Source organism: Malus domestica, chromosome 16 (genome assembly GCF_042453785.1).
Source record: "Malus domestica chromosome 16, GDT2T_hap1".
NCBI lineage: Eukaryota > Viridiplantae > Streptophyta > Magnoliopsida > Rosales > Rosaceae > Malus > Malus domestica.
The window spans coordinates 31627962-31644975 of NC_091676.1; the positions used below are offsets into that span (position 1 = coordinate 31627962).

Here is a 17014-nt window from a genome sequence, read left to right on the forward strand (position 1 = left end):
TTTCAAACGTTCTGTATAATTTCAATTTTTGTAAATCAGTAGAAAATTAAAAGAATATATAAATTTTAAGTGTAAAATTAATAAAAAATATTTTAAAATTTTGAGTTTAAACGATAAAGATAAAATAAACGGTAAAATAAATAGTAACTTATAAAAATATGAATTTCCGTTAAAATAAACAGTACTGATAATTTTTCGTTAAAACCTTTATAATTTAAACTCGAATATTGGAAAAATTAGAAGGATGAAGTTGAGGGTAAAACTGAAATGTGGTCTGAAAAATAAAATCGTGCATATAAAATGGTAGACCGAACCGAAATGGTTAGAGAAGAACAGAACACGTACGAAAGGGGAAGATGTCGTCCACATCTCTGCTACCTATCAATGGAGGCCTCCTCTTCACTCAAAGCTCATCCTTTCCCAATCACCATCGTCGCTCTGCGCCTCTCTACAAGTAAGTCCAATCCTTTTTCTTGCTTACCTTTCCTATCTCGGTCCAATTCTCAGTCTTTCTTCACTTCTGCCCACTGATTTCGCGGAAAACAAGTTTTAAACTCTCACACCCACTTTTGTATTACTCCAACAACTGGAATTACCTGCTCGTTTCTTTAGCTTTGTGCAATTTATGTTTGGTTGCTGAGAAAATGAAAAATAAAATATAAAAAATGTCTTCGAGGGGGTCGATTTATGTTTCATTTGTGATGTTTTAGCAGTTATTTTGTTAAGAAATATTGGCTGATATTTCAACAGTGTGGTGCTTAATACAAATAAATATCCCAAGAGTTACGTGACAGAAAAATTTAATTGATGAAAATATGATGAATTGGCCATAATACACATATGATATGCCCCATTATCCTTTTCTGGTACAAGGGTAAGTTTCTAATTTAGACTGCCCCGTTAACCTTTTTGTGGTAGGCTGAAATTATTTTGGTTTACTGATTGTATATGTTTTTGTACATCAGAATCATAGTTGCGCATGGGAGATGCAATAATCTGATTTCTTGAGTGATTTTCTGAGTTTCGTAAAGTTGAAGATTGTAATTTACGGGCTTGAATGGTGCATTTGGGGAGTTATGAAAACTTTTGTTTGAGCAGTGTTAGTAATCAAAGAGTGTCGACGGAAAATAATGATATTTCTGTGCATTATGCAATCTATCACTTAAATTCTGGCTCAACTTGACGTGGCTCAGAAAGAACGCCCTTATTCTGTAGCAATACAAGTGAACCCCATTGAGAGGGTGAACATGAACATAAATTGGACTGAGCACAACAATAACAATTTATTGTTTGAGGTCATTAAGATGGTCTTCTCCATGACTGTATGGTAATCTGTTCAATTGTAATTAGCGTAGTTATTGCTTTGTTGATGGATTCTTATATAATTTAGAACTTTGAATATCCAAGCTTCTAAGCTTGTTTCTTGCTTATAATTTTTTTCAAAATTTTATTTGTTTTGCAGTTGGGGTTGGAGAAGACACCAAGGTGGAAGTGTAGTTGCTTACAGAACCAATGGCAGTGCTCTTCAATTGTTGGCCAATCCTAATGTATGAATCAACCCCAAGGATTCCACATGTATAACACCAATGTATTGGTTTGAATATGGTCAAAGATATTTTAGGTATGTAGTTGGTCCGAATGTCTAGACATTAGATACGGATGTTTGTAGTTCATTGTCTTCCTACTTAATAATGCATCATCAGTTTCTGGAACCTTCATATCAAGTATAACAGCTGAAACCAGTCCTAAAAGTTTTAAAATTGATTGCATTTGGGTCGGGGTTTGAGACTTTTAAGTGCAGTTTGATCAATTGCTTAAATTTCCAGTCTTGTTTGAGTGTTCTACTTTCGTCTAACAATAATCTGTAGAAATTAAATTAAAGGAATCATCAACCAACTTATATGTGCTTGCTTGCTATGCATCCTCATAAGTTAAGGAGGTTCCAGCAATGATGTTCGCTCTTGTATACTTTAGTTGCCCGTTACCTCCCGAACATAGGCAATCAATTTCAGTTAGTGGCAAGCTGCATCTAGGGATGTTGAGTTCAAACAAGTTAGTCAGTCTATGACTTACTGGAAGAGCTTTCCTTGAATATCATCTAGGTTTGGTCTACAATTAAAAAGGACTTTTATTGTAAAATACTTCAATATATTCAGAATCTTAGAAAAATTGTTTCGTCAAATCCAATTCAATTAGAAGTCGATGAAGTTGCATCTTTCACTTTTCATTTTATGCACTGTCGCCAATCTTAGTACATGATCAAACTGAAGCTATATGGTGAAACTTATTTTTCCTGGTTCCATTTCTTCCTTCTCTTGGTAATTAACTTACAGTTGATAGAAAAGAGAATTCATGTGTTTTCTTTTTTTCTTTTTTTTTATTTTATTTTTTCTGATTGAACCATGATTTGTATTTTCTTTTGGTACAGGTTTCTTCAAAGAAAGGAGCATCAAATAATGAAGTGATAATGGTTGATCCTTTGGAAGCCAAGCGGTTGGCTGCCAAGCAAATGGAAGAAATTAAAGCAAAAGAGAAATACAAGGTTAAGGAATTGCATGCTTTGTTAAGTAGCGAGTATGAAAATGACTTGTCCGACAAACTTGTGTATTAAAGTTATATCCAATTTCATGTACAATTCATATATTTCAGTATCCTCTAGCTAATATTGATTTCTTTTAAAACAAGAGTTGGTTCCTTGATGAGGCCCCAATCCTTATTTTCATTTCTTTTCTGTTACTAATGTATCAGAAAATGCAAGATAACTGGGGTCAGCTGATGTCATATTTCAAGCTTTCTTACGATTACATATCATACGTAGAAGTTATTCATTTCTAAAAATATTGTTGTGATTACAGAGAAAACGTCAAATTGAAGCAATTAATGGTGCATGGGCAATGATTGGTCTTACAGCAGGCTTGCTAATTGAAGCTCAAACTGGAAAAAGCATTCCGACCCAGGTTAACTTACTTTCCTAGCTTTTAAGTGCTCATGTAACATGGTGTTCAACTGTCACACACCCACACACATATGCCACACCAGTTCATTGGCCGATAATTTAACCTCTGCCACTTCACTGGATTCCTTCTATTGTGGGCTTTGATTGAAATCTTTTCTCTTCAGTTGGTTGACTACTGGAGTGTCATTGTTGACATTTTCGTGCCTGAAACCTTTTCCCTTCAGTTGGTTGGCTACTGGAGGGCTATTGTCGACATGTTCATGCAATAGAGATGATTTTGGTGCATGGTTGAAGAATTGCAGATTAATTCTTGTATTATTCTTTCAAATCCTATGAATTTGTTGTTTTAAATAATCGTTGCATCTGCTAACATAGTGTATCATATATGTTGTACTTATAACTCAGCTTCTGTGCCGACCTGTTTGTAATTCACTATGGCATTTGATAGGGATTTTATCACCTGCAAAAGTAGGGATAAAAACACTTGTTGATGCACAAAACCAGTGAGAACTTTGTTACAACAGAAAGTGTTAAGTTTGTGACCTTCACTAGATTGCTCCGATCACTAGTATGGATAAGTATGTTAATGGATAGGGACAGGGAAGCAAACACAAGATGTACGTGGTTCACCCAGATTGGCTACGTCCACGGAGTAGAGGAGTTCTCATTAATTGTGAAGGGTTTACATAAGTACATAAGTTCAAGCTCTCATTTAGTGAGTACTAGTGAATGATTTAGTACAAATGACATTAGGAAATATTGTGAGAGAATGATCTCTATTTATAGAAGAGAGTTTCTAGTTTCATTCTGACATTGACACGTGTCGTGTTGTGATTGGCTTCTGATGTTGACACGTGTCGCGCTATGATTGGCTTCTGATGTCGATATGTGTCGCGCTGTGATTGGCCTCCTGGTTGTAGGGAAACTCTTCTGGGTCCTTGACGGTATAACGTTGATTAGTGCTCAATAGTTTCGGGATTGGTCAAGTATGATACAAACAGTGCTCCTCTATGTTCTCGAGTGAGGGAAGCTCCTCAGTTGGGGATTTGCAAAATCCAAGCCATTGAGTAATCACGAAACTTCTAAGTATCGAAGTGTGGTATCATTTTCATTTGCCTTATCTGTCTCATACGTAGATGTGACATCTTCTCTGGAAGTACTTTTCCTTCATCCAGGGGTGGTATCTTTAACCGATGTAGATGCACAAGGTAATGTATCAATTTCACTTGAAGCTTACTTGTAGTTTCGGGCTTTGTCAAGTGCGATACAAAACCCTATAGTAGGAGTCTCCCAAGTCGCCGAGCTACGAGATTTGCTGAAAGAGGTAACAGACAAGGTAAGCAATCAGACTTCCAAGCAAGCAACCTGGATCAGAGGTTTGACTTCGGCTTCCGGTTGATTGTTCTCTTTCTCCTTGTGTCGTAAACAGCAACAAGGATAAGGAGAAGCAAATGGAGAATAGATGATATGAGATACTTTTGCTTTTGAAGAAGTAACTTTCCACAAGCTTATTCTTGAACTGGGCTGGAGGGTTTTCTGGTTTCCTCCAGAGTATAAGGCCGACTCAAGAATTTGAGAGTCAAAACAAGTCTATCAAATCAAGAGTGCGTTCGACGTTGATGATATGGGATACTTTTGCTGTTAACGAAGAAATAGATGAATCGGCATGTGTTATGTCGCGCTTGTCTCCACATGCTTCCTTGTATCCGTCTCACTTGCCCCATCTGTTCCTCAGGCAGATGTGGTGTCTTTTCCGGAAGCATAAGATGTTGAAGATGAGTACTCGAGAGAAATGTCAGGTAATTAATCAGGCAAGGGGTTCCAGGCAGTCAGTTCCTGACTGGAAGTTTGATTCTAAGTGCTGACTGATTGCTCTCTTTCTCCTTGTCTTGCAGGTAAGAACAAGGGCAAAGGAAAAGACAGGGAAAAAGCATGATATGAGATACTCTTGCTTTTGACCCTGATGATATGAGATACTCTTGCTCTGGTATGGCTGGTTTGCATAGGTATTATTGGGGGGATGAAATCTGAGTATTTCGAGAGGCTTCGTTGGGAGTGCCCTCTCAGATATGAGAAAGGGTTAAGCATTTTTGTAGGTCTGCCTGTCTGTGGAGGATATAGATCTACATATATAAGAGTCTCCCTAACAAAAAGTAGTAATGCTATTCCTTTACCCTTCTTAGTCGTAGCAATGTAGTGGGAGCTGCAAGTTTCACGTGTTTTAACTTTGTCAGAGCACTTTGAAAAAGTGGTATGTGGTATCTAGAAAGCTGATGTTGCGTGTGAAGATTGCAGACAAGCTTTATCCAAGGAAATCTGGCTCTCGAAGTTCGGAGAGCGATGCCTTTTCGGTTTTCCAACAAGCAATCATGTCGAGGATCTGTCTCTCGAGATTCGGATAGCGGTGCCTCTTCAATTTTTGAGAAAGCAATCCTGTTGGGAGTCTGGCTCTTGAGATTCGGAGAGCGGTGCCTCTTCGATTTTTGAGAAAGTAATCCTGTTGGGAGTCTGACTTTCGAGATTCGGAGGGCGGTGCCTCTTCAATTTTTGAGCAAGTAATAATGCTATTCCTTTACCCTTCTTGGTCATAACAATGTAGTGGGAGCTGCAAGCTTCACATGTTTTAACTTTGTCAGAGCGCTTTGAAAAAGTGGTATGTGGTATCTGGAAAGCTAATGTTACGTGTGAAGATTGCAGACAACCTTTATCCAAGGAAATCTGGTTCTCGAAGTTCGGAGAACTGTGCCTTTTCAGTTTTCGAACAAGCGATCCTGTCGGGGATCTGCCTCTTAAGATTTAGAGAACGGTGCCTCTTCGATTTTCGAGAAAGCAATCCTGTTGGAAGTCTGACTCTTGAGATTCGGAGAGTAGTGTTTCTTCGATTTTTTATAAAGTAATCTTGTTCGGAGTCTGGCTCTCGAGAGTCAGAGAGTGGTTCTTCTTCGATTTTTTAGCAAGCAATCTTGTTGGGAGTGTTTTCTCGAATGTGAGTAAAGGTTGGGCATTTTTGCCAGTCTGCCTTGCCACGGAGCACGGAGGTTGACACACATTGAGACTTTCTAGTTATCAAGCAGTGGTGTTGTTCCTTTACCCTTGTGGGTAATGGTAGGGTAGCTGGATCTTCAAAATTTATGTGTCTAAACTTTGTTAGAGATCTTTGGCAAATTTATCTATGGTGCCCGAGGAGTTGATGTTGCGTGTGAAAAGTGATGCCTCTTCGATTTTTGAACCAACGGCCCTGTTGCTCTTTCTTTTATAAGGGCAACAATTGTGTGTAAGGAGTACATTCAGAGAGTTATTGCTTGTAAGAATTTTCCCCTTACTTCAGAGATTTATTGCACCTCATTTCTCCTTCATCATTTTTGAGAATGTCTGGCATATCCGACCGTCGTTTTTACTTGAACTTTGGTGAAGAGGCAGCCATGCCTTCTCAAGACAACGTATGGCGCCCATCCTTTTTATCCCCTACTGGTCCTCTTACCGTTGGGAACTCTGTGATGAAGAATGATATGACCGCTGCGGTGGTGGCCAGGAACCTTCTCACTCCTAAACAGACTACTTTCCAAACGGTCTGATGAGTTGGTTGTTAAGGATTCTTTGGCTCTTAGTGTTCAGTGTGCAGGTTCTGTGTCTAATATGGCCCAACGCCTATTTGCTCAAATCCGCCAAGTTGAATCATTGGCAGCTGAAGTGATAAGTCTCAAACAGAAGATCAGAGGGCTCAAGCATGAGAATAAACAGTTGTATAGGCTCGCACATGACTATGCTACAAACATGAAGAGGAAGCTCGACCAGCTGCAGGAATCTGATGGTCAGATTTTACTTGATCATTAGAGGTTTGTGGGTTTGTTCCAAAGGCGTTTATTGCCTTCGTCTTCTGAGGTTGTACCGCGTAATGAAGCTCCAAATGATCAACCTTTGGTGCCTCCTCCTTCTAGGGTTCTGCCTAGTATTGAGGCTCTGAATAATCACCCTCTGGTGCCTCATCTTTTTGGGACTCTGCCAACTGCTGAGACTTCTCCTAAGCAACATTTGTAAGACTCCCTCTTATTTGTTTATTTTGATTCATGTATATGTACATATTTGCAACTTATTGGAGATCAATAAACAAGTTTTGCTTCATTTCAACGTATTGTATTAAATACACCAATGCCTTCTTCACTAAGTTCTTTGAATTTTTCCTTTTGTTGAAGCTTGTATGTTGAAGCTTTGTGAGTGAAGCATGTAGGTTGAGGTAGTACTCCCGTAATTTCCCGAGTGAGGAAAACTTCTCGTTTGGAGACTTGAAAAATCCAAGTCACTGAGTGGTCGTGAGACTTCCGAGTATTAAGATACAGTAGCATATGGTCGGAATCTCTCAAGTCTCCGGTTAAGGGAGTTGATGAATGAGGCATTTCCTTTCTAAGTGGTAGTCCAAAACTCATTCTTCATATATATTTGTTATGAAAGTTTTTAGGCCCAAAGAAGATAAGGCCTAGGCAAATTTTTTTTTTTTTTCGATTTTTTTTTTCAAATTTTCCAATTTTTGAATTTTCAAATTTCTGAAAAAAAAAATATATATATATATATATATTTAAAGCTTTGTAGGTGAAGCTTTGGTAGTGAAACTTTGAGGTTAAAGCTTTGTTGGGCACCATGAATTGATTTTACTTCATACTATCTTGATCAAGATATATGAAGCTTTTGTAGGTGAAGCTTTTGTGTTGAAGCTTTGTAGGTGAAGCTTTGGAGTTGAAGCTTTTGTTGGGTACTATGAATTGATTTTGCTTCACACTATCTTGATCGAGATAGTGTGAAGCTTTTGAGAATTTGTAGTTGTCCTCCATTGATGAAGCTTTTGTTGGTAAAACTTTGGAGTTAAAGTTTTGTAGGTGAAGCATTTGAGTTGAAGCTTTGTAGGTGAAGCTGTGGAGTTGAAGCTTTTGTTGGGTACCATAAATCGATTTTGCTTCACACTATCTTGATCAAGAGAGTGAAACTTTTGAGAATTTGTAGTTGTCCTCCATTGATGAAGTTTTGTTGAATTTCCTGATTTTTTTTATTTTTGGGAAACTAGAAATTTGAAAATGTGGGAGAGACAACATATACAAATTTTGCTTCCACACTGTTGAGGAATAGATTGTGATGCAAGCCACACCTTGTAGTAGTCGAATGTTTGAATGAACCATATAAATTGAATTTGCTTCGAAGGTCTGAGAATTGTAGTTGTCCTCCATTGGTGAAGCTTTTGTTGGCACCATAAATTGGTTTTGCTTCAAACTGTCTTGATTAAGAGTGTGAAGCTTTTGAGAATTGTGGTTGAACTCCTTTGATAAAGCCTTTGTTGACACTATAAATTGGTTTTGTTTCATACTGTCTTGATCAATAATGTGTGAAGCTTTTGAGAATTGTGGTTGCCCTCCATTGATGAAGCTCTTGTTGGCACCATAAATTGGTTTTGCTTCACACTATCTTGATCAAGAGTGTGTGAAGCTTTTGAGAATTGTGGTTGCCCTCTATTGATGAAGCTCTTGTTGGCACCATAAAATGGGTTTACTTCACACTGTCTTGATCAAGAGTGTGTGAAGCTTTTGAGAATTGTGGTTGAACTCCTTTGATGAAACTCTTGTTGACATCATAAATTGGTTTTGCTTAACACTGTCTTGATCAAGAGTGTGAAGCTTTTGAGAATTGTGGTTGTTCTCCATTGATGAAGCTCTTGTTGGCACCATAAATTGGTTTTGCTTCACACTGTCTTGATCAAGAGTGTGTGAGGCTTTTGCGAATTGTGGTTGAACTCCTTTGATGAAGCTTTTGTTGGCACCATAAATTGGTTTTGCTTCACACTGTCTTGATCAAGAGTGTGTAAAGCTTTTGAGAATTGTGGTTGCCCTCCATTGATGAAGCTCTTGTTGGCACCATAAATTGGTTTTGCTTCACACTGTCTTGATCAAAAGTGTGAAGCTTTTGAGAATTGTGGTTGAACTCCTTTGATGAAGCTCTTGTTGGCATCATAAATTGGTTTTGCTTCACACTGTCTTGATCAAGAGTATGTGAAGCTTTTGAGAATTGTGGTTGTCTTCCATTGATGAAACTCTTGTTTGCACCATAAATTGGTTTTGCTTCACACTGTCTTGATCAAGAGTGTGTGAAGCTTTCTACGAGTTGTAGTGTTTGCATTGTTACAGAGGGGAAATGTTTGAAGCAGATGCAAGAGGGCTGAATAGCTTGATCTTCGTATGCTATGCACTGAAGTTGTTGTTGGCTTGCAATAAAACTTTGTTGGTGACTATAACTCTTGTTGGACAAAAGTGCTCCCCTAGTTGAGTTGTCAAGCTTGAAGGTTTTTTATTATTTGTAAATACTAGGAGTTCACATGTACAAGTTGTACCACTCGTTTTCTGGTAGGTGGAATAAATGGTGAGTTGCTTTCATCACTTGATTGGTGGTACGAAGGTGAGTTCCTTCTTCCCCTGGTTGGTGGCATGAATGGTAAGTTGCCAAATGATATTAGAGTACGGGTTGTACATTTCATCATCTGGTTTGTGGCATGAAGGAGAGTACAGGTTGTACATTTTATCACCTGGTTGGTGGCATGAAGATGAGTTACTTTTTCACTTGGTTGGTGGCATGAGTGGCGAGTTGCCAAATGATATTAGAATACGGGTTATACATTTCATCACCTGGTTTGTGAGAATAAGGGCAAGGTGTCTAGGCACGTTGTAGCAAGTGTCGAATGACACAAAATATGTTGAACCCTTTCAAAGCACAGTTGGCTTATGTATGAATGTGTTGGAATGTATTATTGAACGAATATACTGTGAAGCTGTTCGTTTATTTGTATAGTCTTGTTGACATATACTTAGACTTTGTTTCATGTTGGAAGCATTCATGTTGAAGCTTTGAACTCGAGTGTTTCATTGCTAGGAATGTAAGAGGATTATGATCGAGTTGTCTAAATCACCTCTTTATTGAATTCATGTCAAATAGTCTTCGTTACATAGGATGTCGAACGGCTGAAGCTTAACACTTGTACAATGTGAGTTTACTTGTAATAGTACTTCAAGTGATCAGCGTTCCATGGATGGCCAAGGGTCTTGCCATCGGAGCTTCTAAGCTTGTATAAGCCAGGGCGACTGATGCCAACAACTTCAAACGATCCATCCCAGTTTAGACTAAGTGTTCCTTTACTCGAGACTTTGTCGCAGAGTAATCTTTTCTTCAATACCCAGTCCCCCACTTTGAAAGAACGAGGATTGACCCTTGAGTCATAATAGTTGATGCGCTGCTTGTAGGCGACATTCCTTAATGAGCTTGATTTCTGTGCTCCTTGACTAGATCTAAGTTGAGGGTAAGTTGTTTGTCATTTTCGCTTTGCACCTAGTTCTGGACTCGGAACGTTGCTTACTCAAGCTCAACTGGGACAACTGTCTCTGTACTAAAGGCAAGTGAGAATGGGGTTTCTCCTGTTAATGTCCGATACGAAGTGCGATATGACCAAAGAACTTGGGGTACAAATTCTGGCCAACAACCTTTAGCCTTGTCCAAGCTGGTTTTCAAAGTTCGCTTGATTATTTTGTTGATGGCTTTAACTTGTCCATTAGACTGGGGATAAGCTGGGGAGGCAAAACATAAGTTGATGTTGAACCTAGAGCAGAACATCCTGAACTTATTGTTGTTGAACTGTCGCCCGTTGTCAGTGACTATCGCATTAGGAATGCTGAATCTACAAAGGATGTTCTTCCATACGAAGTCTTCTATTTTTGCCTCAGTAATGGTTGCTAAGGGTTCTACTTCGGCCCACTTTGTGAAGGAGTTAACTGCAACGATTGCATAGCGAACTTTGCCCTTCTCTGCAGGCATTGGGCCGATCAAATCAAGTTCCCATTGGGCGAAGGGCCAAGGGCTGATCACAGGAGTGAGCGGCTCGGGAGGGGAGTGAGGAATAGTTGCATAGTGTTGACACTTATCACATGAGTGGGATATTCTGATAGCATCTTGGTGGAGTGTTGGCCAGTAATATCCTTGGCGAAAAGCCTTGTGTGCTAGGGATCGAGATCCAGCATGATCTCCGCAGACTCCTTCATGTATTTCCCGAAGGACAGTTTTCACCTCTGCGGGCGTAAGGCATCTTAGGTATGATAGGTTAAAACCCCGCTAGTAGAGTTGGTCATTAATGATCAAGTAACGGGTAGCCTTGTATCAAATCTGCTTAGCTTGGACTTTGTCATTTGGAAAGGTGCCATGAGCAAGGAATCTATAAATGAGGGTAATTCAACTATCTCCTTGTTGTAAGTTGCACACTTCCGCAGCCATTGTGCTTAGTGCTGCCAACAATTCGACCTGAATTTTTCTCCCAATCTTGTCTTCTACCGTTGAGACGAGGCAAGCCAAAGCATCTGCATAACTGTTTGCCGCTCGAGGAATTTGGGTGATCTGGTAGTGGAAGTGCTTGAGCAACAATTGTGTTTGTGCCAGATATGCTGCCATGGAGCTATCATTAGCGTCAAAGTTGTTAATGACCTGGTTAACCACCAATTGGGAGTCACTGAAGATATCAATTCATTTAACCCCAAGGTGTTTAGCCAAACGTAAGCCTGCTAGGAGGTCTTCATATTCGGCCTCATTGTTCGACGCCTTGAATTTGAAACGAAGAGCATACTCCATTGCCACTTTGTCAGGGGTCATAAGGACTAGTCCTGCTCCACAACCCTGTTGGTTGGACGAGCCATTAACATATAGACTCCATGGTGGGGCTGTTGGTTATATTTTCTAAACTTTCGAGGGTAATGAAACCACTTATTTAGGCGTAGAAACAATGTCAACAGGATATGTGAAGTCAGGGATGAAGTTTGCCACTGTTTGACCTTTCTCAGCTAGCTTTGGTTGGTAGGAGATGTCAAACTCACCCAATGTTATCGCCTATTTGATCATTCGTCCGGAAGTGTCAGGACTTTGGAGTATTTGTCGAAGAGGATGATTGGTAAACACGATGATGGAGTGTGCTTGGAAGTAAAAGCGAAGTTTTCGAGAAGACATGACCAATGCTAGAGCCAATTTCTCAATGTTGGAGTATCGTGTCTCCGCATCTTGTAAGGCCTTGCGCATCTTTCGGAGACATCTGTATAAACCCCATTAGAGGGTAATAAAAATACTAATAAAAAAACGGCAGAGTCCAAAATAAATGGGCTGGAATGTTGTGTAGAGGGCGAAGGCCCATAAGCTTAAAATAGCTCCAACCAAGCAATCAAAAGTACGCCCAGTACTCCACAATTATTCGACAACCTACCGCTATTACCACCAATCAGGTGATCAAAAGTACGACCAGTACTCCAAAATTATTCAGCAATCTGCCGCTATTACCACCAACCAGGTGATGAAATGTACAACCCGTACTCTAATATCATTTGGCAACTAGCCATTCATGCCACCAACTAGGTGATGAAATGTACAACCCGTACTCTAATATCATTTGGCAACTAGCCATTCATGTCACCAACCAGGTGATGATATGTACAATCCATACTCTCATTCATGCCACCAACCAGGTGATCAAAAGTACGCCCAATACTCCAAATTATACATGAGCTTTAGTGCAGGGTATACAAATATCGCATCCGAACAACCGCCATTTCGGCTCATACATGGATTCAATTTGAAGTCTCCAACCAACAGACTCTATTGACCGAAGACTTGGGGGACTACATTATGTACCATATATTGAGCCTCAACTAGGCCTCATGAAAAATACTTGAGGGACTTAGCCAATTACTTATGTATTGAGGAGCGAGCCCTTATTCTATAAAAGGGACCCCCTCACCTTCAAACGCCATAAGCTGAGCCAACCAAGGCAACATAAGCCACGTGCCGAGCAGCCTCACAGCGTGTGCTACTTCTAGTTGATCATCATTTCAGATTGAGCACCGCCTCATATGGAGCATCAGTTCAAGACAAACATCTAGTTACTTCGGCCCACACATGGACTGAATTTCAAGTCTCCAGCCAAAAGACTCTTTTGACTGAAGACTTGGGAGACTATTGTTTATACCATATTTAGAGCCTCTTATTTAGATCTCGTACAAATACTCGGGAGACTCAAATATAATTATGTAATAAATGAAGAGGCAAATATGTAATAAGTGAGGAGCCCTTATTCTATAAAAGGACCCCTCACTCTCCTCATTAAGGGAGGCCAATTCTTAGGCCTAAGATCCCCAGAGCCTCACTCTCATTACAGAGGCTCTCATTCTCTCTTCCTCACAATCCTCTTAGAGAAATACAATATCAGTGTGGACGTAACCCAAACATTGGGGTGAACCACGATACATTTTGTGTTCTTTACATTTCTTGCAGATTCACGGTCGGATTTACGTTGTTCTAAGACCCCTCCGGTTTTGTGCATCAACATTTGGCCCCGTCTATGGGAATCGATACGAAAAGTTGTGTCGATTATTTTTCATTTTTTCACCTCCACACATCTGCAAAATCACAAAAACCCAGGAACAGAAAAGATCCAAATCTCAAACACTCCTTACAAACCCACAGGGAAGATAAAAGTCGTTGTTTTTTGGGTTTTGGGTTCTGATTCAGGAAACCAGGGAATCAAATCTCTCGCCTCAGCTCTCGGTCCTCCTACTGCACCAATAGCTTATCATGTTTCGCAGTGCAGCGTCGTCTCATGGCGGAGGAGATCAGAGAGGCTCTACCTCTCACCCCCGTTGACTTCGGAGCCTGAGTTCTTCAGCTACAGCCTCGATCTCGACACCAACTATGCCGCCACTGTTCCCACATCCGAGGGAGTCGAGCGAGTTTTTCCTGAGTTTTTCCTGAGCTTTTCCCGAGCTGTGCTGTCGTCGTAGGCGCAACCTTGCCACCACCGGCATAAGATGGAGTCTACAACGAAGTGCTCCGACATGCAAGCTGTATCTGGTACTAAAGGTGGTTCCAGTACATCTGGTACTAAAGGTGGTTCCAGTGGATCTCCAGTTTATGTCACGGGTCGGGTTTGAAGATCCAAAAGAAGATTCTGGGTGAGTCGGATCCGAGAGTTGTAGAAACTTGCAGGACCGGGATGACGAAATCGATGTGTACCCATGGCAGGACCTGGACCTAGAGGACGTTTCAACTTCTTCCGTCTGATGCCTCATCTCTAGCGTCAACTATGAGAACAACTGTGTCACAGTGATTCATCTTCCCGGCGTGGCTTTATCCAACATGATTCCCAGTGGAATTTTTGGAAATCTGACCAATCTCCGCACTCTCAATCTCTGTCTACACGACTTGGTCCAGCTAAAAGTTCATGGCTAAAAGTTTCATCATCTCAAATTTCTAACAAGCTTAAACAGCTAGGGCTGAAAGTTGCACGAAGGAAAAGAATTTGGAAAGCTCAGGAATCTGTAAATATGTATAAACAATGAGGAGATCTCCCGTGGCACTGCCCACGCCATGGACACGTCTCCACCTACTTCTGCTTCTCCCCTCCCTTCCTCCGTGGGCCCGTCGACCCACCCAGCATGTCGTCACTATTTCTCCATCGCGTATCCAACCAAAGAGTATATACTTTGCTGTTGTAACTGCAACCTCTAACCGGAAACGTTTCTTCTTTCTCGTTTCTGTACTTTACCAATTCAAAGTTCAAAGCGCAACATTCTATTGAGTGATTCAATGGAGTTCAAATCCCGATCAGTGGACGAAAGGCCAGATAGCTATATTTCGGAATCCAGATATGGGATTGAACCTAGACCCGCTCCACAACCCGAGGTCCGTCCATCGAGCGCCATCTGGAGAATGAGAGGATCAGGGAGGAGATTATTGCGACGGAGCTTGTGCGAAGGCGGAGACTCGAAGCGGAGGTGAGGAGAAAGCTCATACTAGAGTGGGAAATCGTTATAGGAAGACCACGTGGCGGCGGCAACCAGAACCTCTGAACAATGGCTTCAAGGCGCTTCCGACTCCATATCCTATTTCAAATTTCAACAGTAAGGACAAGTTGATCTTACTGGAGTAAAGAAAAAGAGAAAATATATGAGAATAATGGACAGGAAGTAGAAAGCAAGCATGGCTACCCACCTACTTCTGCAAGAGCACATGGGAGACAAAAGCAAAAGAAAACAGCCATCATTTTCTGATTTCTGAGAAAGCAAAAGGAGAAAGTGCTTTCGGTTTGCATGTGAAATCATTTCCTGATTTCTAAGAAAGTAAAAGCCATCTGCAATCTAAAGACTCCACTGAATTTATCGGCAAAAGTAAAAGGGGAAAAGAGACACTCCACGTGATTTTCTTGTATGCCATTTGCAAAAGAGAAAAGAAAATTATGGGTCTGACCCATTAATCAGAGGGTCGCATTCATTTTTTACTGATGTAATTTATTTTTCTTATCTTTCGGAGACATTTGTATAAACCTCATCAGAGGGTAATAAAATAAAATAAAATAAAAAAACGGAAAAGCCTAAAATAAATGGGCTGGAATGTTGTGTAGAGGGCGAATGCCCATAAGCTTAAAATAGCTCCAACCAGGCGATCAAAAGTACGCCCAGTACTCCACAATTATTCGACAATCTGCCGCTATTACCACCAGCCAGGTGATGAAAAGTACGTCCAGTACTCCAAAATTATTCGGCAACCTGCCACTATTACCACCAACCAGGTGATGAAATGTACAACTCGTACTCTAATATCATTTGGCAACTAGCCATTCATGCCACCAACCGGGTGATGAAATGTACAGCCCGTACTCTAATATCATTTGGCAACTAGCCATTCATGCCACCAACCAGGTGATGAAATGTACAACCCGTACTCTCCTTCATGCCACCAATCAAGTGATCAAAAGTACGCCCAGTACTCCAAATTATACATGAGCATTACTCATGTCATTCATACATAAATATTCATGAGCATCACTCATGACAATCATACATAAACATTCATGACCATCATTCATGTCAACATTCATGACCATCATTCATGTCAACATTCATGAGCATCACCGATGTTAACATTCATGAGCATCACTCATGACAACATCCATGAGCATCACTCATGTCAATCAATATAAACATTCATGAGCATCACTCATATCAATCAGCTTCAAAAGCTTCATTTACAGAGCTCTAGCTTCAAAAACATCATTTACAGAGCTCTAGCTTCAAAGCCACTTGCAAAGCTTCACCTACAAAGTTTCAGTGCAGGGTATACAAATACCGTCTCCAAACAATCGCCACTTCGGCCCATACATGGATTCAATTTGAAGTCTCCAGCCAACATACTCTATTGACCGAAAACTTGGGGGACTACATTATGTACCATATATTGGACCTCAACTGGGCCTTATGAAAAATACTTGGGGGACTTGGCCCATTATTTATGTATTAAGGAGCGAGCCATTATTCTATAAAATGGACTACCTTACCACCATTAGAGAGCATCGCTGCTTAGCGAGCCCTTATTCTATAAAAGGGACCCTCTCACCTTTAAACTCCACAAGCCGAGCCAACCAAGGCAACATAAGCCACGAGCCGAGCAGCCTCGCAGCATGTGCTACTTCTAGTTGATCATCATTTCAGATTGAGCACCGCCTCATATCGAGCACCAGTTCAAGACAAACATCTAGTCACTTCGGCCCACACATGGACTGAATTTCAAGTCTCCGGCCAAAAGACTCTCTTGACTGAAGACTTGGGGGACTACTGTTTATACCATATTTAGAGCCTCGTATTTAGATCTCGTACAAATACTCGAGGGACTTAAATATAATTATGTGATAAAGGAATGGGCAAATATGTAATAAGTGAGGAGTCCTTATTCTATAAAATGACCACTTAGCCTCACAATTAGGGGAGGCCATTTCTGGAGCCTTCTCACCCCTCTCACATCTCCTCTCATTACAGAGGTTCTCTCCCTCACCTCTCAGATAAATACATAATCAATGTAGACGTAGCCCAAACCTTGGGATGAACCACGATACATCTTGTGTTATTTACATTTATTGTAGATTCAAAGTCGGATTTACGTTGTTCCAAGACCTCCGGTTTTGTGCATCAACAACACTTAAAAATACTTACAAGAGTACAAGGTTGT

The 17014-nt window shown here is 40.5% G+C and overlaps 1 protein-coding gene across 2 annotated transcripts; it reads left to right on the top strand.

Annotated features, from left to right (window-relative positions):
- The first annotated feature begins 294 nt into the window (after nt 1-294).
- On the top strand, nt 295-3483 carry LOC103403568 (uncharacterized). 2 transcript variants are annotated; one of them, XM_008342410.4, is made up of 5 exons: nt 295-454; nt 1463-1547; nt 2429-2542; nt 2856-2957; nt 3121-3483. In XM_008342410.4, the coding sequence occupies exons 1-5, from the start codon at nt 357-359 to the stop codon at nt 3223-3225; spliced, it is 504 nt and encodes a 167-aa protein (XP_008340632.1). In that variant the 5' UTR covers nt 295-356; the 3' UTR covers nt 3226-3483. The 2 variants fall into 2 exon arrangements, with proteins under 2 accessions (XP_008340632.1, XP_008340633.1); XM_008342411.4 differs by having other exon boundaries at nt 3181-3483.
- Nucleotides 3484-17014: the final 13531 nt, after the last annotated feature.

Coding starts and splice junctions, on each gene's coding strand:
- LOC103403568 (XM_008342410.4), top strand. CDS start 357: ATGTCGTCCACATCTCTGCTACCTATCAATGGAGGCCTCCTCTTCACT. Junction 455..1,462: donor CGCTCTGCGCCTCTCTACAA/GTAAGTCCAATC, acceptor TTTGTTTTGCAG/TTGGGGTTGGAGAAGACACC. Junction 2,543..2,855: donor AAGCAAAAGAGAAATACAAG/GTTAAGGAATTG, acceptor TTGTGATTACAG/AGAAAACGTCAAATTGAAGC.